The sequence below is a fragment of the Ipomoea triloba genome, chromosome 1 (genome assembly GCF_003576645.1).
Source record: "Ipomoea triloba cultivar NCNSP0323 chromosome 1, ASM357664v1".
Classification (NCBI taxonomy): Eukaryota; Viridiplantae; Streptophyta; class Magnoliopsida; order Solanales; family Convolvulaceae; genus Ipomoea; species Ipomoea triloba.
Window position 1 is genome coordinate 953,425 of NC_044916.1, and position 25,601 is coordinate 979,025.

Consider the following 25,601-nt stretch of genomic DNA (forward strand, 5'->3'; position numbering starts at 1 on the left):
TTGGGTAGCACGGCTGCTAGCCTGCTACCCTGTGTGTAGTTCATAAAGTGGGGGGGGTTTTTCCCCCCCCCCCCCCCCCCAAAAAAAATGAAAAGGAAAAAAAGATATATTTAAGAACCTGTCACACAATATTGATAGCTTGTCTGTTGTATAGAATTTCCTCTTAGGCAAAAACGCACTTCTTTCCTATTGATGCTGCACCATGCATGCTCAAACAAAATGTGAAAAGTGTTAAAAGTGATTAGACTGATTGTTCATTTTGAACGACCTAATTATTCAATTTTCTTTTTTTTTTTTTTTTTTTTGAAATTGAGGGATTGAAAGGTTTGGCCTGAAAAATACTATGTGTACTCTTACTTTTTACTCTCACACACAAAATCTTGCTGTAAATATTTGTATTGAGATTCACATGAAAAAAGTAGTTTATCAGTAACCCCCACATCAGGGAGTAGGATTTGAGAGTCTATGTAGTAAAACTCGTTTGGTGAGAGCCACTGCTTGCTAATTAGGTAGAAGCGAAATATGTGCGCATTTTGAATGCCAATTAGGTGATTTTGATTTTTGTTGCAACTAAGGGATTACAATATATTATATCCTTTAAATCAACAATTGTATTAAGACTAAAGTTACATAAAATTTAACCATTTAAAAGAAAATTTGCATGCTTGATAACAACCACGAGCAGAATTATGATACACGAAAATTTTTATGAGTAAGCGTTTTGAAGTAACATGCGGGTCTAACCCCTTTAACCCTTGTTTTGGACGGTTTGGGTGACCCGTGTCCTGTATTTGACACGGCCTGTTTCAACCACATGAACATCCATTAGCCGCCGGACCATTCTTCTTTGAAGCTTCTTCCGTTTTCCTCATTCTTACCTCTCGAAGAACACGTTTAGCCCAATCGGAGAAATGGGTTTCATTGTATCCAATCTTGCCGCCTTTATAGATAGACATGCACCGGCGGTCGTCGTCCGGATAAGGGCAGGGATCGCCGTCGGGGTCGCGCCACGCGCCCTCGTGCTTCATCCCTGACCAGCTCGCAATCCAGTGGTACACCAACTGCCCCACGCCGGCCAGCTTTAACCACCCTTTGGGAAAGAATTCCATCACGCTGCTGTTCTTGTCCATGAAGAACATGTTCGTAAGTTGTGCTCCGTGGGGAGAGATCAAAATGTCTGTTGAACTCATCACCTTCACCTATACGTACAGATTTTTGAATTTAATTGTTAATGATTCGTGGATGTATACAGTGGAAGTATTGATGTTTCTGTTTCAATAGATTGAAAAAAGTATGTATAGACAAATTGTATTATAATAGAGATAATAGTACTGAAAAAAATGACTCAATCTAATTGTGTTGACCACTTTTGAAAGGTGATGGGTAATCAAATTTGGTAATGTATTTCATCTCAACTAAAAATTTAAAGTGATGGTTAGACTCGTTTTGACATTCGTTATCCTAACCCTCTCCAGCTCCAAAAGCCGGGGACCTATAGACCACGGTCAAAACAAGACTTAGGGATAACAATCACACACATTTATATTCTCATAATGCATGAGGTTGAGTCTAATACAAAGTTGAAGTATGTGTTCCGTCATATTCTCAACAAATAATAGTAAAAAACTTTTGTTTGGGTAACTTAAATTTCCGACCACTTTGATCTTGTGATAAAAAAACATTGAGTTTTCTAACCGTAGATCAAAGACGGTGGATAGTAATAGCATTAAGGGATCCTTTTGTATCTTCAAATTGGTTAGGAAGTTGGTCTAAGTGACTATTTTTCATTATAAACTTATGATTTTCAATCAACCACTTTTGAACCATTATAAAAAATTTAAAGTTTTCTAGTGATATATCACATTTGGTGATTGATGCGTAATTGATAATAGCAACAAATAATCTTTGAATTTTTAGAGTGGTTAGAGAGTTAATCAAAAAGACCATATCTAAACTATAAACCTCAAATACTAGTTGAGCTTGAACTTAATTAATGTTTTTGAATATCATACTATAATGTTTATTCCTTGTTGTGAATTAATCAATTCATCAATTCTATTACAAATTATGAAAATAAATCAATGGAAATGTATGCATATATGTATACATACCTGTTCACAAAAAGTGAGATTGTTGGAATAAGCAACCATGAATCTGCAACCCTCCACCTTCCGACATTCCTTCTCAAAGATCCCAATCACCGCCGTCTCATTCTTGAAAGACCGGGGACCGGTCCTCATGAACATAGTCATTCCGATGACCGGCAACCGGCCACTGCCGGTGACCTCCGACAGCCTCCCTTCCAAGCTAACGTTGCAGTGCATCCTAGCCTTACACCTCAGCAGATCGTACGTTTCAATCCTCTTGTCCCGCGACATTCCCCCTTCGTTATGCCGCATCACGACCGCGTCCTCAAAACACGCCACGCTGTCGTCGCTATACCCGTCGCCGTCTTCGAAGGTTTCGATGTTCAGCGGCGCGTGGAGCGTGGCCTCCAATAGTGTCGTGAGCCAATTTGACATTTTTGCCCTCAGCTCTCCCCAGTGGTATAGGACCCACCTGGCCGGGGATGAGCAGCGGTTTCCGATGTGCCAGGAGATGAAGGGGACGACGGCGGAGAGGCCGTGCCAGATGTTGCCGTAGTCGTAGTGGTTGTAGGAGACGAAGGTGAGGCCGTTGAGGAAGGTGGCGTTGTTTGGGAGCGCGTCGCGCCACGCCAGCGCGTAGGAGTTCCACGCGCCGTCGTGGCGGTCGCGGCCTCTCAGGCATAGAACCCGGCCTTTCGACGCTGTGGATGGGAACCTCTGGTACTGAGCTTCGCCTTCTTCTTGCGTGTCGTCCATGGCGCTCATGAACCACGTGTGCCCTTGCAGCGGCGCGTTGGAATACCGCAGGTCCTTCAACGGTAAGAACGTAACGGAATCCCGGAGTTTCCGGGCCACCGAATCCATGTCCAGAAATTCTCTCGCTCCATTGGGCCCAACACCCTGTCCTGACAAGACAGTGGACGATTCCTTAGTTTCCATAGGCTCAACGCTCTTTCTTGACAAGATAGTGGATGATTCTTTTGTCTCCGTAGGTCCCACATCTTGATCTGACAAGATAGTTGATTCTTTTCCGCAGTTATTATCATCATTGCGGTTAAGATTAGTGGTGGTGGTGTTGGAGATGAGGCTTTCCCACCGCCGCATAAAAGCAGGCCACTGCGGCCGTGGGGACGGGGACGAGGACGAGGACGAGGACGGAGTTTGCAAGGACTGGATTTGGAAGAGGATGAGAAGAACGGCGCAAGTGGCGACTAGGTAGATGGAGAGCTTCGGAGAGAAAAAGGTTGTGATCCGATGTTGTTTCATGGTGTTATGATGATGTTTACCGTTAATATTTTGGAAAGGAGGAGAAGAAGAAGAAGGTGGTGTTCTAGCAGTAGCCATGGATGGCAAGGTTTCATTAATGGAGGATGGGAGATTATGGGGATGTGCCTAATTGAAAAAGTCGGCCAAATTAAAGTATGAATAAGAAATTGTTTCAAAAAGGGCAATGGTGGTGTGACATAGACGAAACAAAAAACAAGAATAATGCACTAAGGAAGGGTCAACCTGCATGCCATCCCTTAGTGCATCTTTCACTGAAATTCAGCTAAAGAAGTTGTAATATATTTACCCATCCACTTTATTTGATATCTAAGAAATGTGGACTGCATGCACTCATTCAATTCCCTGATAGGGTGGTTGAGCACATGAAACTTGAAGCAATCCTTAAGCAACTCATCAAAGATAACATCAAAAATTAGGTTAAAAAAAAAAAAAAAAAACTCAACCAAATTGGTCTTACGATTGGTTTGGTAATCATAAGTAATTGTAAGTTTGACTCCTAATAATAGCGGCCTATTAGTTTTCTTGATTTAAAACTGGTCAGCTATGAGTAACCTTAAAACTGATCAACTATGTATAGACTAAACTGGTTTATGTCATTGTGGCATTTTGTATAATATCTTTATTCTAGTTTATTTCTATCCCAATCCAAGGGGACAACATGCCCTCTGGGCACAGCGCTACCTGATAGAAGAAGAAGGAGCCTCCTACCAAGGTATGTGAGTTACGGTCATTCTTTGGTTGAATTACTTTCGACAGTTCATCAAGGGATTTTCTGCGAAAGCGAACTCTTAAAAAAAATCGAAATTATATATGTATGTCACATAACACCAATATTCATGGGGCAATATGGATGCCATCTAATTTGGGTATCTCGTTTGGATTTTTATTAGTTTTATGATTTACATAATCTAAAAATAATATGAGTGTTTACAAGTACTACTTCATTGCAGGGGGCAGCTTAGCTTAATAACCTTGAGATACTTATCAATTATCATGCTATTTAGTTGTAAAAATTAGTGCTAATTAAGCTTAGGGCCCCGGAACATTAATTATTCATCAAATACTTTTTCAAATTGAAGCGAACTATTATTTAATTTTTGGCTGTCAGCACTGGGTCATTCTATGATTCTGTCATCACATGGGTGTGGCTTACTGGCTTTGGGTGGGGGGTTGCCGGAAAATGTTTTGCAAAAATGTCAGAAGTGGGATTTGAACCCACGCCCTCTTACGAAGACCAGAACTTGAGTCTGGCGCCTTAGACCACTCGGCCATCCTGACTTCTCATACAAATTTTGAAACATAAAAGTGTTATTCCAATATATTTTGATTTGGCCATTTCCCCAAACCATCCAAAGCCATACATATATCAATCTTAGTTGATAAGTTCAGAATTTTGGGTAAATAAGTATTAATCTGATAAAAGTATAGGCTTGTTAGATTGAAATCGATAAGCTGGATAACTTGAATGTGCTTAATTATATTACTCGTCTTGTTGCAATAATTACATATATGTCTACTGCTTGGTTTTATAAGGCTAATCCCATTAGTTGAAATTTACACAGGTTTTTATGCACAAAAACTTAAGCCCTACTTTTTTAACAGATGAGGGTGTTGGCTTTTGGAGAATTCTTTCTCCTGCAACATACACCCCCTAATTTTGTCAGATTTTGTCAGGTGAAGCTTCTTTGTTATTTTGTCATTATGTATCAATAACAATCCATTACATCTATTGCTTGGTTTTATAATAAGTTGAACAACAACATACACTAATAAAATTATTTTATCATTATATATCAATTACAATCACATCTCAATAAAAGAAGTTTAAAGGAATACCAACAACACCTAGCTTAAAAAATATTCTGGTCAAATTTGAATCCAATGAAATTTGCATTGTTTTCCATCCTAATTATTCAATCTACAATAATAAGTGTATTGATATTATATTCCTCATATCTATATATAGTTAAGAGGTAGGGAGGGATTTCATCATCATCCCAACAAATTCCTCATAGCTAACAAGGCCATCTTCATCTACATCTGCCTCTTTAATCATCTGCTCTGCTTCTTCATCTGTCAACCTTTCTCCCAAATTCATCATCACATTTCTTAACTGCAAATCCACAATCACTACTAAAAGTTAGGGATTCATCAGGATTAGCCTCACTGAAATAATTTTTGTTATAATTCGAGATATTTATCACAGAAATTAATAATATTGTATGAGATAACGACTAGGTGGTATAAATGAATGGAATCTCACCTCTATGGCTGATATGAATCCATCCTGGTCTCGATCGAATACTTTGAATGCTTCTTTTAGCTCTTCTACTACATCTTCCTGTTGGAAACAACACATGCATGTTAATGGAAGAGACTATATATATAGGGGTGGATCCAAAAAATTATCAAAGTAGGGGCGTAGTTCAAATGACTGGACTGGAAAAATATACAAAAGTGCTACTAGCCCATGACATTTTATGCCATATCCAAGGTTACAACTAAGTTATTCAAATCTTAGTAATTTATACATAAATTTTTCTACTATCCCATTATATGCGAATGTATATCTGCATTTCCACTTTTAGTTTTAATTATGTACATAGATATAGCAACATGGGTTAGGTCTATATGAACTTGTTCAAGCACAACTTAGGTAGTTAATTTAATTAAACAACCTATAGAAATTACTAATTTTAAATTTTTAATAAATGTAGTAAGTTAGGAAGGGTCAACCCACTTCTTAGTGTAAACTAGCCCAACACAACTTGCGAGTCAAATTATACTATGGACTATGGTCCACCTTGCATTGTAAATCTTAGTCTAAAATAATATTGAGATTATATGTATGTAATTAATCTATTACGTACTTTCAGTTAACAAATTATGCACATATAAATAAATTGAAGATACATAATATATTAACTGAATGTACATAATTTATTAACTACAAACACATAATATGTTAACTACAGATATATAATATAGTAAGTACATAATTGATAATATGCAAAGTGCAAACACACAATCTGAATTTTGTTTTGGACCAAAGCCCTAAATGCAAGATGGACTTTGGTCCATGGTATAATAATTGAACAATAATACTAAACTAGCACGTAGAACCCGTCTAAAAATGGTGATTGAGTGAGTGGAGTATGATTCTTCTATATGAAGATTACGAGTCTAATCTTTTCAACACTCTTAGTTGAGATGGTGACTAAGAGTTTTTCTAGTGCAGTTAACTTCTCTTGTAATAATATGCAAGAACGAAGTTTATCCATATTCTATGGATTCACCCAAAAAAAAACAAAAAACCTAACACAACCTAATTTCCACCACTCGACATCATTACACATACCTTGAGCTTCGTAGCCATAATATTTAGAAACTCTTGAAAGTTCAAAGTCCCATCACCATCATCATCAACCAGGTTCACCATTTCTTGAATCTCCTCCATTGTTGGATGCTCATGCAATGAGTGGAGCACAGTCCCAAGCTCCTCCATGGTAATCACACCTTAATTAATTCCATTTCAGATCCAATGCAACATTATTACATAGTACAACATAATTAACATCGTATATATACATACATAATATACATACCATCAGAATCTTTGTCGATCAGACAGAAGGCTTCCCGGAATTCGTTAATCTGCTGGTCGGAAAGTGAATCGGCGGCGGCCATGGAAGCGGAGAGAGTAGCAGAGATGGAAGTTGACATTTAGTTAATTAGTGTGTGGTATTATTGGATGAAAAGAGTGTGGAGTTATAAAGAGAGATTTTGCAGAGTGATGTCAAAGTCAAACACCATCTTTCTTCTGGGGGATTATTTAGTTGGATCCATTCAAAAATCAAACTGTTCAAGGCTGAAGTTTTCTTTGGAATTTAATGGTATAGTCAAATACTTGGAATAATTTTGCTAAGTTCCTGTCAACAAAGGATGTTGACTTCTTGTTCTTCAATCTCCTCGTTTTTGAGACTTCAACGACCCACCCCAAACTTGGCTTGAAGGATTTGCATTACATTATTTTAATTTGTTTATGAAGCTTCAATTTGAAAATAAAAATAAAAATTGATTCAAAAATGTTTAACATGATGTGCCTTTGATTTTGATTGATTTGGAGAAAAACTTATCACTTTAAAATTTTTAAACATAACGCACTCTTGGTGGCTCAAGAGCAAAGCCTAGTGAGCACTGTACTTACCGCTCTATCTAACATGAAGCACTGGCATTGGTTCGAGGGAAAAGTATGGTCTGATCCTTGGGAGTCTTTAATATGACGAATTTCTTAACATTGACTTAGGGAAGAAATTTTACTGTTCAGAACTCTTTAACATGACATACTCCATTGATTTGAGAAAAATGTTTCCCTCCTCAAAGTTTTTGTTTTTGTTTTGTAACATGACACACTTATCGACTGGGGTAAAAGTCTAACTCAATAAAGCTCTTTAATGTGAGGCACATGACACACCTTAACAAGCTAAGAGCTATTGAATTTGTAGTTATATTAGTGGTCTACTTACCAATGGTCTAAAAGGTTAGATTAATCCAACTTTTAAAATCTTAGTCCCTTAGAGCTCTAAGTTCTTTAATATAGAGTACTCTCGTGTCAACTCCGGAGAAAAACCAGACCCCACAGAATCCTTTAACAGGACAATAATTCATCGAAACTCTTTAACATGATATACATGACATAGTACTTCTACCAGAGTTTATCTTCTAAAGTTATATTTGTAGTGTCACTCAATTTACCAATGATCTAAATTGTTGGGTTGATTACGCTTTTAATTTTCAGGTCAAATTAAACATCATTTTTTCATGTTTCAAACTTATGGTAAAACAAGGAATGATCAACCAATGAAGAAATAACATCATAGAAATCATTGTCAATACTGCATCCTTATTTGGGACAGCTGTACTGTTAACAATAGATAACTACATGTTTGACCTTTTCAATAAGTTGAGGTTTGGTTGGGGAGGTTATTTAAGGCGATGATGGCATTATTATATGTCTACCCTGCAATGGGGTACGTCAAAGTTGAACCCTTTGATAGGACCTCTTCAAACCATATATACTATGTGCATGTTGTCACACAAAGAAATATTAAAAATTAAAAAAAAAAAAAAAAAAAAAGGATACAAGAAATATTGTATGATGGAAGAAATACCATTTGGAAAAAGAGGCATGGTAAGAAAAATTAAAACTAAACTAAGTGGGTATTGATAAGAATTGAATTGATAATTTATTTATTTTGGAGTTAGAATAATGTACTTTATGTGTTAGAATAATAAAATTTCTAGGATAAGATAATGTATTTTGTGAATTAAAATAATGTATTTTATATGTTAGAATAATGTATTTTATGAGTTTTTGAAATGTGGTCCATATAGCTGTGTGGACTACGGTCTACGCAATAATGATGCTAGTTTTCAACTTGGGCTCATTGACTAATTAAGCTTTATGAGTTGAAACTTTATGGGCTTGCTTGCTTCTTGGACCGAGTTGATAGGCCAACCTTATATGGGCTGAGGCTAATTTCATCCTCTTTGATTCATGCCAAGTTCTCCTTATTGGCCTTTGGGCCACTATGCATAAATTTTAGTAGATGTAATTTAATAAGATATCAAATTAGGAAGTCTCATGATGTAATATAATATAGTTTAGTTTTTTGAAAAAAAATGTTGTTATTTTTGTAGCAATTCTTATTTGACAAAGTTCTCACTAACTAAATTAGGTTGTGACAAAGGAAAAGAATGATACTTGAGGTTAAACGCAATTGTGTCTAGCGGACGGGCCAGACACAGTAGAGCGACGACCTGAGAGCGATACCCCACTGGTAGTGGTTAATTGATTGACATGACAGTCCAATCAAGAAGATACGTGTGTAGGTATAGGAGCGAGTTGACTTAGTATAAGCCAAGACATCTTGTACTAACTTCACTACAAACAATTCTCTTCACTATTGTATTCACTTGTTCCAAGTCTCTCAATTGACCGATTGGCTCCTTATCCGCAACCTACTTTAATAACACTATAGTGATTCTTGATGTACACCTTCATATACAAGTTACTTTATTGAAAAACTCATAGTACCTGATTTTTGGACACCTAGTCTAATTTAAGCTACCAACTATAAATATTGTAATATGCAATGTATCAATAATCACATTCACCCTCCAAATAAGGTGCAAAAATACATATATTTCTCCCAACCTAGCTAGCTACATTATATACTTTGCTATTATTCCTCCACACATGAATATACAAAATGCTAACACCTAATCCAATCCAACCCCAAATTTATTTACCCTTCTCAATAAAAAAGAAGAGTTAATACGATCTAAGGTATAATAGTTTTGTCAAATTTAGTCCTAAACTTTCAAATTTATCACATATGATCTTTTAACTTTTAAATTATTACCATTCGTGGTCCAAGTTAATCATCCATGGTCCTTCAACTATTAAATTTTAATCAACCAGGTCCTTTCAAGAGGACCACAACCGGTTAGATTCTGAAAGTTTCGAAAGTTGAATGATCATGTATGATTAACTTGGACCATGAATGATTAAATTTGAAAGTCGAAGGAATAGATGGTAAATTTAAAAGTGAGTTTATTACCGAAATGGTCCCTCGACTATTGCGAAATTACCAATTTGGTCCTTGATAATTTTTCGTACCCAATTATGTCCCTCGACTTTGAAAAATTTAACCAATTTGGTCCTTCGTTTATTTTGCCGTTAAAAATCTGTTGAATTGGGACCAAATTGATAATTTTGCTATAGTCAAGGGACCAAATTGGTAATTAATTTTTCACTGAAATTGTCCATTGACTATAGTAAAATTACCAATTTGGTCCCGATTTAACGGATGTTTAACGGCAAAATAAACGGAGGACCAAATTGGTTAAATTTTTCAAAGTCGAGGGATTTAATTGGGCACGAGAAATTGTCGAGGACCAAATTGATAATTTCGCAATAGTCAATGGACCATTTTGGTAATAAAGTCTTTAAAAGTGTAGGAGTAAACTTGACAAAATCATAAGCTAGCGCACTTGTTCCTGTGGCGACTCGCTGCCGTTCTCATCCTTAGCAACGTTGTTCCTCGGTTCAAGATTCCGTGTCTCCGGTCCCTGTTCCCTGTCCGGAGTTCCCGGCAGGCGCGGCGAGGCGGCGCCGGGGTATTGGACGTCGACGAGCTCGATGACGGCGCGGCACACGGGGCAATTCTGGTGGGATTTGAGCCAGGTGTCGATGCAGGAAACGTGAAACGCGTGGTTACATTTGGGCATAATCCTGAGGTTATCCTCTGCTTGGAAGATATTCAAGCAGACGGCGCATTCCGCTGGTTTCCCCAGCAGCGCCTCCGCTTCTCTGTACTTGCAGACGGCGATGGCGTTGATGACGGAGGAGTGGAGCCCGACGGTGCGTATGTACCAGATCGGGTGGTCCACCATGAGCCCGCTGTAAATCTCGCCGCCGCCTTCCTGCGGCGGTTGCGCGGCGCCCGCCGCTCTCCTCCTGCTCCTCCTCATCGCCCTTAGTGACATCAGCCTGATGCCACAGGAGAGAAGACTGGTGGCGAAGAGTATTGGGAGGGCGATGGTGAGGATGAGAGATTGATCGGAGTCTTGCTTTGGCGGCGGCGGAGGAAGTGTCGGAAAATCATTATAAACAACTGGTGGCAACGGTACCTGTGGAAACGGCGGCCAGTAAAAAGACCCTTGGGACGGCGGCGGCGGAGGCGGAGGAGGAGTATTATTGATTTCATCATTACCCAACAGTTTTCTACTACGACGAAGGAAAACCGCCTCCGCCATTGATGAGCTGCGCTGATAAGTGATCACATAAATATATAACTGCGGTAAAGCCTATATATATATTAAATTTTCTTAGGTTACAAGGGAAACTTGCAGCCTATTCGAGAATGTGTGCAATTTGGTTCTTATGAAGAGTCAAAACTTATAATATTGTGAAATCACAGTTTATAGCATATATAATTTGGATTACACTTACGTGAGACAGTTCAAAGATCTTTATCTCATCTGGTCGTGTTAATATAAAAAATATAATACTAATCAAGATAAAAGTATTTGTTAATACAATATTTTTTAAGAAAAATGTAATAATTTTATATTTTCATATAAAAATATTATATTTTTCACCGAAAGTGATGGGGGAACGGTTAAGGCTCTCGGGACCTAAGGTTTGGAAGGGCGAAGGGGACAACTAATAAGGAAGACAGAGGATCCGCGAGAAAGGAGCTAAGGGCGAGCTTGGAGGATTTGATAGGGCGCAGGGAGGGAGGGGGGCGATCTACCGAATTGAAGATAGGCTATGGTCGGTCCGCGATTTGATAGGGCGCAGGGAGGGAGGGGGGCGATCTACCGAATTGAAGATAGGCTATGGTCGGTCCGCGACGAGCCGACCGTTTACTGAGGACTAGTTTACTGAGGTTATTCAGTGGACTGTGTGTTGAGGTTATTTGGTGGACTACTTTGTGGTGCTATTGAAACAACTAATTACCATGAAGAAGATGAGGACTGGTTTCCTGAGGTTATTCAGTGGACTGTGTGTTGAGGTTATTTGGTGGACTACTTTAAGTTTAGTGGACACAAATTTGTGGTGCTTTTGAAACAACTAATTACCATGGAGAAGAAGATGCATTAAGAAAGTCAATGGGAGAAGGTGGTCCGACGACTGACCTACAGCGTGCGGAATGCGGTTTAAGAAGTTTCCTAAAGGCGGTTAAGAAGGTCCCTAAAGGCGGAGGCGGTCATGCCTGGGTCTCATGCCAGAAATATGGAAAGAAGCTCGGAAAAGATTAGGAAAGTAGCCAGATGTAATAAGGAAAGAAATCGTAAAGCATTTATGATAGTTTAGGGTTACTAAAGGAGAGAAATCCCTCCTAATTAACTTGTATAAGTAGGAGGGGTGTAAAGCCTTGAGAAAGGCTAAGCAATTTAAATACACAAACGAGCCTAGCTACTCAGATTTTGTCTAACTACTTTGACCATCTGTGGTTAATCAAACCAACAGAAAGTAATGACAAGTATTTGTTACTTATAAGTTATATTATAAAGAAGAATGTAATATTTATGATGAAATATGTAATACTTTTAAATCAAAATATAAAAATATTACTATACATTTTTTCTTCAAAAAGTATTACATTTTTCCAATAATAAATATTTTATTCCTAATTAGTATTATATTTTTATCTTGGTTCGAATCTTGATCCGACCTGCGTGGATCTATATATAAGACAGTCTCAAACAAGTTTTTGTTCTATGATAATATATAGTACATCATCAAAAATTTTGAATGAAACGTCAAACATTTTGATGTACTATTACTTTCACTACTACAAAGTTAAGTTTCATTAGTTTTTATTCTTTTAAATTATATTTATATATCTAACCTCGGTATCCTTCCATGCATACAATTGGTTGAAGACGAGAATACAAAGGTGAAAAATCAATATAATTGGTCGAAGACGATAATACATATGTGAAAAATCATTGTCTAAATAATATAAAACTGTAATATATACTAACGTAAGCTATTGATGATAACAATGGCCCTCGGGCCTCGACTAAGCATTTATTACTCGATCAAAACAAAGCAACTAAGACGATAATGTCGACCGTTATAGAGCACACAAAGTTAAGCATAGCAGTGACGGTAGTAGAGGACGGAGACGGCGGCACGGCGATTGACGGCGACGGAGCGGCGGCACTGGACGCCGGAGCCGGAGAAGCGGCGGAAACAGGTGACAACTCAGCTTCAGCGGCGGAGGAAGGCGACGGCCATGGCGCCGCAACGGGAGCGGCCGGTGGCTCCGCGGCGGAATGCGGCGATGGAGCGGCGGCGAAACAAACGGCTACGGAGAAGGCGGCTAACAGTGCCACGAAAAACAACACCACAAGCTTGGAAAACGCCATTGATGACGGTCGAAAGGGAATTGAATTGATTAAGATCGTAGATGGAGAGAAGGTTTTGTGGATCAGAGAGAATTTAGAGAGAGCTTTTGGTTGGGCGGAGAGGGAGATGAAAGGTGGTATTTATAGGTTGCTTTGTTGAACATTCAGGCGGCGAATTAAAGTCGGCGACGATCTTATAATTAGCTTAGGAGTAGGATTCTTGAAGAGAAAGTGTAATACAACACAACTAGGGTATGGTTAGAATTAGGATTCATGTTTCCTTATTTTCCTAAAGAAATATAACATTCCTAAGGAATACAACGTACCAACTACATTACTAGAATTGTGAGGGAATTGTGAAGTTATTAGGTGTATTCAATCATATGACTTCATAAACTTTTAAAGATTTTTGTCAATTTTAAAAGTTCAGTAGTATTCAATTTAAATTTTTAAAACTCTTTAAAAGTTAAAAGTCTACCTGTCAAAACTTTTAAAAGTATATTGATTCAGACTTTTATAATCTACTGGTATCCAAAAGTTATTAACTTTTATAAACTCTATTAATTTTTGTAGACTTTTTACGCATTATTAATATGTATGATGTATCATATAGCATTATAGCATTAGAGTTGGAATAAGAGTACTAGTTGGGAGAAGAATAAGAATACTAGTCAATGTCAAGAAAACATAGTTCCAAAGAATCATTGTAATGTATAAGAGTGCCTAACACTTCTTGCCTAAGAATACAGCCAAACAGATGCAAATCAGTCTTCCATTTAACAATGTCTATTCATATTAGCAATTTGCATTGCCCAACTAAACTAACTAAATCTTGATAGTAGCAGACTTTCCATATATTTGCCACATTCAAAATGACAAGTTATCCCCTGCAAGAACAATCTCTGATCCAAAAACAATATGAATAAATCAATCTAGGGAAAAATCCCAAGAATGTCAGTAACATCGTTGCGAAAACATTTCAGTTTCACAAATTATTGTTAGACTGAAACTTATGAATCTGGAACATTGGGCGCATTCTTGATGTTGGTTTTGCTGTCGGTTTTGGTTGGGTTGTGTATAAGCTCTTTGAAGTTCAAGCCATATATGTGCCCCATTTTGGCGCGCTTCGTTTCCAGGTATTTTTTGTTGTCTTTTGTGATGGGACTTAAGAGGGGTACCCTTCCCGCGACTGACAAACCATAGCCCTTGAGCCCAACGTATTTTGCAGGGTTGTTTGTCATCAGCTTCATAGTTCGAACGCCAAGATCCCTTAGTATCTGCATAAGAATATGAGCTCGGTTTTACTCTATCAGAATCTCGGGCTATGGATACATAACGATTGGTGATCTCAGTTTTGTTAATCTAACTGGTTATAGAGAGTGATCAAAATTGAATTCGGGAGAGTAGAGGCAGCAATTACCTGTGCACCGATTCCATACTCTCTTGAATCAACTGGTAAACCGAGTTCCTCGTTTGCTTCAACAGTGTCACGCCCAGCATCCTGCAGATTGTAGGCCCGGAGTTTGTGGCCCAAACCGATTCCTCTTCCTTCGTGGCCACGAAGGTAAACCAAAACGCCCCTGCCAGCCGCCTCGATTTGTTGCATTGCAAGGGCCAATTGGTTCCCACAATCACATCTTGCTGAACCAAATATGTCTCCCGTAAGGCACTCCGAGTGCACTCGAACAAGAATATCTTGCCCATCCCCAATCTCACCCTATTTCCAGGAAACGCTAAGTTAGTCCTCGATCCGTATTAATTTCAAACGAGTTGTACTCATGAGACAGTTTAAATAGTTTCAATCGCTATAAACAGAAAAACTACTCCAATTTGATAAGCAGAAACCAAAAGGAAACAAAACGATCGATCTTCATCACATTCCAAGCGTAAATAGAATAACATGAACCACGTGTTATCATTGAATTCCGAAATTTAATCACCTTGACCATTGCAATGTGTTCAATCCCATCCAAGACTGATCTGTAACAGTGGGCAGTGAATGGACCCCACATGGTCGGTATCCTTGCAGCCGAAGAATGTTCCACTAATTTGTCCCTTTTCCTCCTATATCTGCAAACATAGAAACCTATCAAAAAGTGTTGTTTTGTTCCGATGAAGAAACTATATTACAAATGTACAATATACTAGCCAAATAGTTCCAAATAACACGAAAAACGCAAGTTTGATTCTTGAATTTCAGAGAACAGCGTGGTTTGCTATTAGTCTATCCCCACCGCTCTCTCTCAATAAATAAATTACGTAAATGAACACCATTTTGAAAGTGATTGCATGGAATCATACACAACGATCGGTTATAAACAATGGAAGTACTTGCCCATAGCCCCACATAATTGAAATATAACATCATACCTAAAACACATTGTTCTATGTCATAACCCTCGTTAAAATATATACAGAGTACATATTTGACGGACCTGATTAAATCGGCAATTGATATAATCTTTATTTCATTTGTCTGTGCAAATTGTCGAAGCTTAGGTAACCTAGCCATGGAACCATCATCATCCACAACCTCGCATAGAACTCCAACTGGTTCTAACCCAGCTAGCATAGTAAGATCCATAGACGCTTCTGTATGTCCAGCTCTTTTTAGAACCCCACCCTTCCGGTACTTCAAAGGAAATATATGACCAGGTCGGTTGAAATCCTCGGGCTTAGAATCTTTCGATGCGAGAGCCAATATTGTTGTTGCTCTATCACGAGCTGAAACTCCAGTAGTTGTTCCGTGTTTCGCATCCTAAAAGTTATACTATAAGAATAGCATTTTATTGAAGTAGAATCACCCCAACTATATAATAGAGACTAGAGAGGAAACGAGGGGTCGGGGGCAATAGTTATACCATAGACCCATCACAATTTACATACTGAATGTTCACAATTCAAATTTTTGTGAACATTCAGTATGTAAATTGTGTATTTTGGATCCAGGTCTACCTTGCAAGGTGGACCCGGGTCCACAGAATAATAATTTGCCGTCAGGGGGGGGGGGTGGGTGGATGGGTGTTGAGAACAAGAATATCTGAACTGAAAATAGTGTACATGGCATACCACTGAAACTGTGAATGCAGTGCAAAGTTTCTCCTCGTTATCCTTGTGATTTACCATCAAAGGTATCTGTAATCTTTCCAAATCTTCCTCCACCATACTCACACAGACAATTCCAGTCCCGTGCCTCACAATAAAGGCCATTGCTTCGGGTGTAACTTTCGATGCTGCCATTATTAGATCTCCTTCATTTTCTCTGTCCTCGTCATCCACAACCAGTACCATCTGCAGGATGAATTCATAATATAAAGAAACACAATGAAGAAAAAAAAAAAAAAAAAAAAAAAAAAGTCACAGAAGGGCAAATTCTTTGAAGCCAACCTTCCCTTGGCGAATGTCTTCAATGGCATCCGGAATAGATGAAAAACCTTCTGTGGGCTGGTCCAAATCAAATTCATCAACCTCGGCAGGAAACCCGCTTGCTGTAGGGATGATATCCGCCACGAGTTTTCCAAAAGCTAAAGCATCAGCTTGTGTCTCGATTCCAGAGGACAGGTCATTGACTATTGCACCATTGGAATGAGACAGTGAATCACCCTGACCAGATAGCAATACCGATCTAGTTGTACTATCCCTTTTAATACTGAAGGGCGCTTTACGATTCAGCCAAATGAAAGACCTTGAAGGGAAACCCTTGGTGGAATGGGGAGTTCCACCATTCAACAAGTTGAAGTTTTTCGATGCTCTATACAACAGGTAACAGCCAGATGTCAAAATAATGAACATAATTATGATGTCATTAAAAAGCATGCAAGTTGAATTTCACTAGAAACCATAAACACATTACGAGAGCATCATAAACTAATACCCCCGACAATCACCAATCCTATCAAACAAGAATGTTTATTTAAGTTCTTGCAAACTTAAATAAGATGCGTAGAATCTACAAAATATAGAATGTACCAATTTATCCAGCCATTTTGTACCAAAGCTGTTCTAAGGTTCAATGAAAAAGCATCATACTAAACAATTGCGTACATTAGCCAGACACAAAACTTCTAAACTGTAAAAACTTTGATAGCAAATTTGGGCACATTTACATTCCATTCTAGCTGAGAATTAAACCAACTTATTGGAAAAGAGACCAAATACTATCATAATGCCTTAATTGAGCTGAATAGATCAACAGTTGATTGATGTAGATAGACCTTTTCAATTCATACAAAAGCATCCTAGCTTGGTATACACCCAGAACATCATCACTACTAGTCATATGGAAGCATCAAATGTAATTACAAAAAGACAAAAAAGAATAAACAAAAGTTAAGATTTTAGTTCAAATATTTAGTCTTCAGGTAAGTTCAGAACTGGGATTCCAAATATTCTGTCAAAAGATGATCTTTTTTTTTTATTCCCCTTCTAGATTCTTTTACCTAGTAGGATCACATGACAAGGGAAATGCTAAAATCAAGAATATTTCACATTACAGCATAGTGTCAAAGAATAAATATAGTACAAAAGAATGCATACTACAAAAGCACAGGGAAAGCAGCATAATTTTCCTTCTTTAAGAATAAGAATTTGAAATAATCAAAGATGAATTAAGAACCATACAGGCAGGTACGATGAAAAGGTGAAAAAGCTTACTGGGAGCAAGAAAGAGCTGTTGAAGGGCAAGAAATGTTGATTGAAGCCATTTTCAAGACTGGGAAAAGGCACAGAAGCTTGAGAACAGATAGAAACGATGGATTTGGTGCCCTTTATCTGCAGGATGGAGCAAAGAAACTCGAATTCTCAATTGGCCCACAGTTTTTGGGAAAGGGCACGAAGTTTTCAAGAGTGGTTGGGGTGATCTTCAGGTAGAAAGCTCTGGCATACGGTAGGTGGTGGTGGTAGTTCCCTGTTGTCTAATACTCTAATGTGGGCACTGAAATATGTGGCTCAGAACAAACGCAGAAGCCGCCGCCTGCCAGCAGGCGGCGATCGAGACTAAAACAGCCCATCACGGCGGCGAAAAAGTTGGGCTCCAATAGGAATTAATAAAGCCTAGTCCGGTTGATTTGGGCTTTTCTCGTGTAAAACCAATAATGGATCTTAGTTTAGATTCAGCCCATTATGAGTCCACTCATCCAAATTAACAAAAGAAAAGAATTGTAATGTCAATCCAACTATGGCCAAACCTCTTTTACATTTAAGTGTAAATTCCGTCGTGATCTTCTCATGAATTCTCATAAAAAGGTCGTCACTCCATTGTATATGTTATATCATGAATTCGAGTCCACATTGCAATGTAGATCTGTGTTCAAAATATACAATTTATATACAACATTCGATTTGTAAATTACTAAATTGTGATAAGTGGACCCGAATCTATTATATAACTATTGCAACCCAACTATAGCCAAACTTCTTTTTCATTTAAATGTAAGTCCCGTCGTGATCTTCTCTTGAATTCTCATAAAAAGGTAGTCATTCCATTTTGTAGGGATGAACTCACCGTTTGTTTTAGTTGTGCTACTAGAGTTATGAGAAAGTTAGAATATGACGGGGTAAAATTACTGCTTAAATGCTTTCAATAATTATTCGCTCTACACATGACTAACGAACATTTACCATGAATATAATAACAGGAGCACCAGATTGTGTTATTCATAATCTTCTCATATTAGGAAAGTATCTTATAAATACTCTAAGTTTAAATTGAATACGAACTGAATTGTCTCATCACGTTTTGAGCCCCACTCATGTATCACTTTCTATGAGTATAATAAATGGAGCACTAGATTGTATCCTTCATAATATTCTCGTGTTAACAAATATCATCTAAATACTATAATGTTTAAATTGAAATTGAACGGAACTTTCTCATCACGTTTTGAGCCACACTCATGTATCACTTTCAATGAGTTTAATAACTGGAGCACCAGATTGTGTCCATAATATTCTCGTGTTAGAAACATATCCTCTAAATACTCTAACGTTTAAATTGAATACGTACTAAATTGTCTCATCATATTTTGAGCATCACTTTCCATGAGTATAATAACTGGAGCATCAAATTATATCCTTCATAATCTTCTCGTATTAGAAAAATATCCTCTAAATACTTTAACGTTTAAATTGAATACGAACTGAATTGTCTCGTCACGTTTTAAGCCCTACTCATGTATCACTTCTAATGTGTATAATAACTAGAGTATCAGATTCTATCATTCACAATCTTCTCGTATTAAGAAAAAAATATCTAAATACTTTAACGTTTAAATTAAATACGGACTTAACTACCGCCTCTTTACGTTTTGAGCCCAACTTATGTATGATTTTAACGAGTAAATAATACAACACTCAAACTGTATTTTACAATATAGGTGGCAAAGAGTTGACATCAAGCCATCAAGGTGCCATTCCTTCTCTTTCATTATAATGTAGCATTGAAGCACATCTTTGAAACATAGAAGGGCTAATGTCTAAGTAAACGTTGCCACTAATTTAATATGTTGAAAAAAAATGTGAGGGGTAGGTGTAATTTATGGGAGCTGGGGTTATTTCCAAATTCTCGAAACTTTTGGGGTCCATTGCAATTAAACACTTTTAGTAAAATTTCCGGCGGTATATTTTATTGCAGATACATGTATCAAGGGAAGACAAGTTATATCGGGGGGCGGAGCGAGCCACCGAGAGGGAGGTCGCGATGGATGGCGGCGACGATGACGTGGAAATGGCCGGAGCGGCGGAGGCCGGAGCTGCCGTGGTTCATCTCTCATTCTCTCTTCCTTCTTCTATGTTGTGTTGCGTTTGCCTAATTTCCGATTCATTCTGTTTTTCACTGTTTCGGTAACCCTAAGCGAGAGTACGTATACATTTATGCATTTAGGAATTGGACGAGATGAAAAAGAGGCTGAAGGAAATGGAAGACGAGGCGGCGGCGCTCCGCGAAATGCAGGCCAAAGTTGAGAAGGAAATGTGCGCCGTTCAAGGTGTCACTCTGGCGTTTCATAGGCTTTGATACTTCATTTTCATTCGTTTTAACAAAATGGAAGTGTTTTTCAGGAATTTGAGCTTAGATGATTGTATAAACTGATCTCTTTGATGTTTGGCTTTCTTTTACTCCTAACCAGACCCTGCTTCTGCCACTGCAAGCCAATCGAATAGGGAAGAAGTGGATTCTCGTTCTGTCTTTGTTGGCAATGTGAGAATTCTCTTTTGGCTAATTTTTGCTTTTGCATGTAGTTATATTCACTTAATTATCAAACCATTTAATGTGTATAACATTTACCTACCAAAGAAGCAGAATCTCATTTTGTCAACTCATTCAGTGAAGCATATAGCTTTCCATGAATTTGAAATGCACATTTGCACATACGGCTATGCTTCTTCGTTTACTGCTTGTGTGAATAGATAGTGTGCTGATATTAGTTCATAAGATGCTTTATATAGAAATTTAAGAAGTTGTATTAATGGTAAAAACTAGTAGCTCTTTGTGTGCATTGCTTCTCTTGAGCGTGCTGCTATAAGGCTCCTAAGTCTATATAAAGATTTGAAAGATTGCATCAATGGTAAAAGCTGGTAGTTCTTTAGTGCATTGCTTCTAAGTCACTAGCATTTGTGAGTTTTCACTCCACTGAGGCTGCTCTGGTATTTTCTGTGATTTGATGGAAAGAAAGTGTTTACTCAATTTTTGTTTTTTATTATGTTCCACTATCATAATGGGAGTCTTGGTTTGTTTTCTGAAGAAAGTTTCAAGATATGAAACTTTTGAAACTTCGTAGTTGTTCTCTGCCTTTTACATAGCTTTGTGGAGTTGTGGTGATACTACTTGATTTATCTATGATCCAATCCAAATCAAGAGTCAAAATTCTTACAGTGCAGTCTACTTGGACAATAAATTTGTGACAAAGTGTTTTGCAGGTGGATTATTCATGCACCCCTGAGGAAGTGCAGCAGCACTTCCAGGCATGCGGCACGGTAAATAGAGTTACTATCCGTACTAACAAGTTTGGGCAACCAAAGGGATATGCCTACGTTGAATTTCTTGAACAAGAAGCTGTTCAAGAGGCCCTTCTTCTGAATGAGTCTGAGCTTCATGGCCGCCAACTTAAGGTGATCCGAAGCACTGATTTAATTTTTCCACCATTTTCTCATATGATACACTTATGAAAGATGCCTTGTTATGTTTAGGCATATATCCTCCAACTTTTTACTTCCCCCTTTTTTCTTTTTTCTTTTTTGGTATCCGTCTCTCATATTCCCTAATCTTTTCAAAATTTTAATATTGATGATAGGTATCGGCAAAACGAACTAATATTCCTGGCATGAAGCATTTCCGTCCACGACGTCCTAATCCTTACATGGGCTTTCGGGGCAGGACACCATACCCAGCTCCTTTCTTCTATACTCCGTATGGATATGGGTATGATTTACTGCTATGCTGAATTACTTTCACTACTCTATCAAGCTCCCTTTTTAGTTATTCACATCAAAATTGGTAAAAACCGTTTATTGCCTACATTGCAGGAAGGTTCCTAGGTTCAGGGCACCAATGCGTTACAGTCCTTACTTCTGAGGCTTTGGTTTTACCATATAAATTTCATGCAACAAATGGATAGAGCAGAGTCTTGAAAGCTCTAATATCTATCGGTGTATGTCTACTTGTCACTTGGGGCATCTCGATTATGTTTATCCTGAGATTGATCTTACATTTGGCTTGGTTAATATCATGATTTTATTTTCTGTCATTAAATTGTTTGCTTGAACTGCATCCTTGAGTTACTATCATTTATTTTCAATGATCTACTCCCTCCCCTAAACCAAACTCAGAAAATCATGCTAATATACTCTATGTTATTATGGGAAAGTTTATTGATTGGCATTGGTGTCTCTTGCTCTTGCACCTGGCATAAACCCCAAAGCTGTTTACATGCACCTGGCATAAACCCCTAAAAACTATATTTAATAATGCAACTTATTTCCTTACTTATAGACCGTCATCACATTGTAGACTGTCTTTGGCCATCAGGTATGGCCATGGCTTTTTTACCGGCCTTAATAATACGGAGTAATAAGGATGACTATAAAACCGAACACAAAAGTTCAAAATGGTTATAGTTGTATTGATGCTTTCAGGATATGTTTTTTTGGGTCTTGTTTGAGTTCCCTGAGAGTGACAACTATATCATGTTCTTTTCAAAAGCCATTTTACATTACTGTTGATGATGTTCCCACATTATTTTGTGGTCCTTGAAAACAGAAACTTGGACCTGATCTGTATCCATCAAAACAAAAGTTATTATTCATTATTTTACTAAAAGATTATATCCTTTTAGCACTGCATTTTTCATGTTCATTGCAGAACAGGATTTTCACAGCTATACTAAACGACAACCGAACCAAACCAACCAAACCCCCTGGCAAAAGCCCCGTGCGCGTCCTTCTATTTACACGGATGGAGACGCCAACACAGTATCGTACTCCTACCCCGGCCCCACCTACTCTCTCCTTGTTGTCCACGTCAGACGAGTGTCGCGCATGCTGACTTCTCGGGGTCCCACATGGCCGGGAGCAAGAACTTGCGCCCTTTTGCCCCGTGCGCATTGTAGCTTGCCCTCGTGGTCTTATCCACCAGGACTTGACCCGGGTATCCCGGGTAAGATCCCGACCCGAACATTCCCGTGCAAGCGCTAACCGCCTCGGCCGGGGCGGTTGCCGGGCCCTGGAAGTATCCGTTTTTAAACGGGTTGGTCATGGTCCCGGCCAAGACCGTGGCGAGGTTGATGATCATTCCGTCGACTCCAACGTCTCCGTTGGGCGCCACTAACGGAGGTGTTTGAGGGCCATAAATGGGCTGATGAAACGGCCACGCGCATTGCCCGGGGCACTGAGCCTCCGAGTTACCCACCCAAGCATATGCAACTCGATTCTCCCCCGCCCCCGTGGACGCGTGGGTCCCACACCTACTCCGGCAAAACCCATCCACAAAAACATCCTTATCCGTCAAAACAACATTAACACACGCGCCGCCACGCCCACCCTTACCCGCCAACTCCTCAATTTGCTCATCCTTGAGCGACTTTCCCAGCGAACAACTCTCATCCATTATCTGTTTCCCGACCACGAGAGTGGCGGCTCCGCCGCCGCCTTTATACTTCTCGGTGGTCTTCCACCAAGACCCAACAGACGGCGCCGGAACATTACCTTCCGATTTAAGCGACTGGAGAAAATCGACGATGATAGACCGTTGGGCCGCCGTGAACTTCCCGTACCAGACGAGATTAACGGTGACCTCGCCCTTTAAAACGGTGCCGTTGTGGTACTCGAGGACAGGCCCCTGTTCCTTAACCAGAGCCGCGAAAGATGGCTCCGGAACGCCGGCGAGAAATAAGAAGACCAAAGCCACGGCGGTGGCTATGGCGGCGCAATTGTTCATAGCAGCCATGATTGAAAAGGCAGAGATTTTAGATGGAAGAAAGATTGAAGTTTGGAATTGCTTGAGAAGGGAGAAATAGGAGGGGATTATATATAGAGAGCTATGCCACCTTCAAAGCTTTCCCAGGACGATAAAGACCGTAGACCTGATTTAATGGTTAAGAGTTTCAGATAATTATTTATTTATATTTCTAAAATATTTGTAATTTTACATTCACTTGTATTATATATTCATTACTTACTCGTGAATTAATTAGTATTATCTCGTTAAAATAAAAATTTATTGTCACATGAAACTAGTTCAATAGATTCGACTTATTACCTAAAAGCCTTGTTTGAACAGTAACAGTGTGTCCGTGTGAGAGTTTATCCGAGGTGATGAAGACCTATTGTGCATAGAGTTTACATGCAAGGGTGAGAACCCTACTGACTAACGGAGTGACTTGCAATTTACCTCCTTCAACCACCCTGGGCATGAATTTAGAGTGCTTAGAATTAATTTAGCATAACCTGGAAAACCTAATATATATATATATATACACACACACACACTAGTTCAAATCATGTCAGGCCGTGCCGCCGGAGCGGATTGCACCATTAGATATGCATAAATGCAGTATACAATATTAAAAAAACGTACCACAGTGAATGCACCAATGCATCACACACTAAAAAAATACACTACACCTAGTGGTGCATTTTTGAACATTTTATAATGCATTTATGCGTATCTAATAATACGTGACTACACGGTCGCATGGGAAACACTGCTCGCACCGGAACTTTGTAAACAAAAGCTGTGGGGGCTTAGTAACATAATGAGTTGGACTCCCATCAAAAGACAAGTAACGGGTACAACAACATTGTAATGTGCGATATTATATCACAAAGAAAAATTAATGGATCTGAGCATGACGTGGAAACGCAGCATTGCTTGCATTAATGTGGGCGTATGAGAGTCCTTGCATGGGGAGCGGTATTAATTAATACTAACATTTATGGATTTAATTGAAGTAATTAAATTGGGAGGTTTCAGATGGATGGAGAGTAATACTATTTATCAATGAATGAAGACTTGAAGAGTACTGAAGACTAGACTGCACGGATAATATAATAATAATTGTTATAAATTGAAGAAGCAGCAGAGTACACTTGGGTAGAGCAATTCCATACGCAAAGCCGTGCCAGTGCACTGTATGCTAATGTACAGCTTTCTTGATTCATGACTCCACCTTTTTTTGAAAACTATTCATGACTCCACCTTAATATATATAGCGGGTGGAACTCATTTTATGTGTTTGATTCGATTAAGATAAAATTTAAAAAGTATTATAGGTAAGAACAACAACGTTAGTGATGAATTTTTTTTATTTTTTATTTTATTTTTATAGTGCCAACAAGAAGAGATAAAATAGGAAGGAGTAGGAAAAAAAAAAGCAGTGTTTATGCGCCGCCATATAGTCACGACGCAATGGCCTTCACGCGCAAATTGCACGTTTCTTTCTCATATTTGCCCAATTAATGGGTCCCATTAGAACTTTTTTTTTTTTTTTTTGCATGAGAAAAATACTTCAAAAACCATCATTCCCATTTGTTTAAAAACCAATCTCAAGTTTTTTTCTCCTGAAAAACTTTTCTAAAATATACAAAAGCGGTTGCCTTAAGAACTTTTTTAGTCGACGTGTTGGGCGGAGGCCGAGGGTGGGCCAAGTTTTGCAATTCGTAGTTAAGAGATTGTTGGGCGAATGCCAGTGAAAGGGGGTCAAGTCCAGTATCCTTGCTCCCACACTCTCGTTGATGAGACTCGATCCTTAGTCTTTCTTACCAAATTTTACTCATGTGACCAATTGAGCTGTTCATACAGAACACTTATTT

General features: G+C 38.6%; 7 protein-coding genes and 1 non-coding gene across 8 annotated transcripts in view; 2 read left to right on the top strand and 6 right to left on the bottom strand.

Moving 5' to 3' along the window:
• Nucleotides 1–276, top strand: part of LOC116000086 (transcription initiation factor TFIID subunit 1) — a 16,861-nt gene extending 16,585 nt beyond the window's left edge. Inside the window, exon 23 of the transcript XR_004094063.1 lies at nt 71–276. The gene's annotated coding sequence lies outside the window, so the exon portion shown is untranslated. The remainder of the gene's footprint in view (nt 1–70) is intronic.
• Nucleotides 277–636: 360 nt separating this feature from the next.
• On the bottom strand, nt 637–3,583 carry LOC116020628. The gene is made up of 2 exons (XM_031261104.1): nt 2,112–3,583; nt 637–1,199 (listed from the first exon to the last, which is right to left on the bottom strand). Exons 1-2 carry the CDS (start codon nt 3,429–3,431, stop codon nt 807–809), a joined length of 1,713 nt encoding a protein of 570 aa, XP_031116964.1. The 5' UTR covers nt 3,432–3,583; the 3' UTR covers nt 637–806.
• Nucleotides 3,584–4,568: 985 nt separating this feature from the next.
• Nucleotides 4,569–4,652, bottom strand: TRNAL-CAA. Its single transcript has one exon. It is a non-coding gene; the product is annotated as a tRNA-Leu (tRNA).
• A 505-nt stretch (nt 4,653–5,157) lies between these two features.
• LOC115999120 (calmodulin-1-like) lies at nt 5,158–7,134 on the bottom strand. Its single transcript, XM_031238898.1, has 4 exons — nt 6,980–7,134; nt 6,733–6,890; nt 5,638–5,715; nt 5,158–5,487 (listed from the first exon to the last, which is right to left on the bottom strand). Exons 1-4 carry the CDS (start codon nt 7,095–7,097, stop codon nt 5,341–5,343), a joined length of 501 nt encoding a protein of 166 aa, XP_031094758.1. The 5' UTR covers nt 7,098–7,134; the 3' UTR covers nt 5,158–5,340.
• A 3,287-nt stretch (nt 7,135–10,421) lies between these two features.
• On the bottom strand, nt 10,422–11,195 carry LOC116029742 (RING-H2 finger protein ATL54-like). Its single transcript, XM_031271784.1, has one exon. It carries the CDS (start codon nt 11,193–11,195, stop codon nt 10,422–10,424), a length of 774 nt encoding a protein of 257 aa, XP_031127644.1.
• Nucleotides 11,196–13,945: 2,750 nt separating this feature from the next.
• LOC116031257 (bifunctional riboflavin biosynthesis protein RIBA 1, chloroplastic-like) lies at nt 13,946–18,198 on the bottom strand. Its single transcript, XM_031273491.1, has 7 exons — nt 17,952–18,198; nt 16,686–17,049; nt 16,368–16,589; nt 15,734–16,056; nt 15,239–15,368; nt 14,719–15,015; nt 13,946–14,575 (listed from the first exon to the last, which is right to left on the bottom strand). Exons 1-7 carry the CDS (start codon nt 17,999–18,001, stop codon nt 14,309–14,311), a joined length of 1,653 nt encoding a protein of 550 aa, XP_031129351.1. The 5' UTR covers nt 18,002–18,198; the 3' UTR covers nt 13,946–14,308.
• Nucleotides 18,199–19,948: 1,750 nt separating this feature from the next.
• LOC116032251 (polyadenylate-binding protein 2-like) lies at nt 19,949–22,097 on the top strand. Its single transcript, XM_031274744.1, has 6 exons — nt 19,949–20,055; nt 20,179–20,281; nt 20,423–20,493; nt 21,213–21,404; nt 21,587–21,714; nt 21,819–22,097. The coding sequence occupies exons 1-6, from the start codon at nt 19,996–19,998 to the stop codon at nt 21,865–21,867; spliced, it is 603 nt and encodes a 200-aa protein (XP_031130604.1). The 5' UTR covers nt 19,949–19,995; the 3' UTR covers nt 21,868–22,097.
• Nucleotides 22,098–22,459: 362 nt separating this feature from the next.
• On the bottom strand, nt 22,460–23,822 carry LOC116032242 (protein EXORDIUM-like 2). The gene has a single exon (XM_031274734.1). It carries the CDS (start codon nt 23,734–23,736, stop codon nt 22,813–22,815), a length of 924 nt encoding a protein of 307 aa, XP_031130594.1. The 5' UTR covers nt 23,737–23,822; the 3' UTR covers nt 22,460–22,812.
• Nucleotides 23,823–25,601: the final 1,779 nt, after the last annotated feature.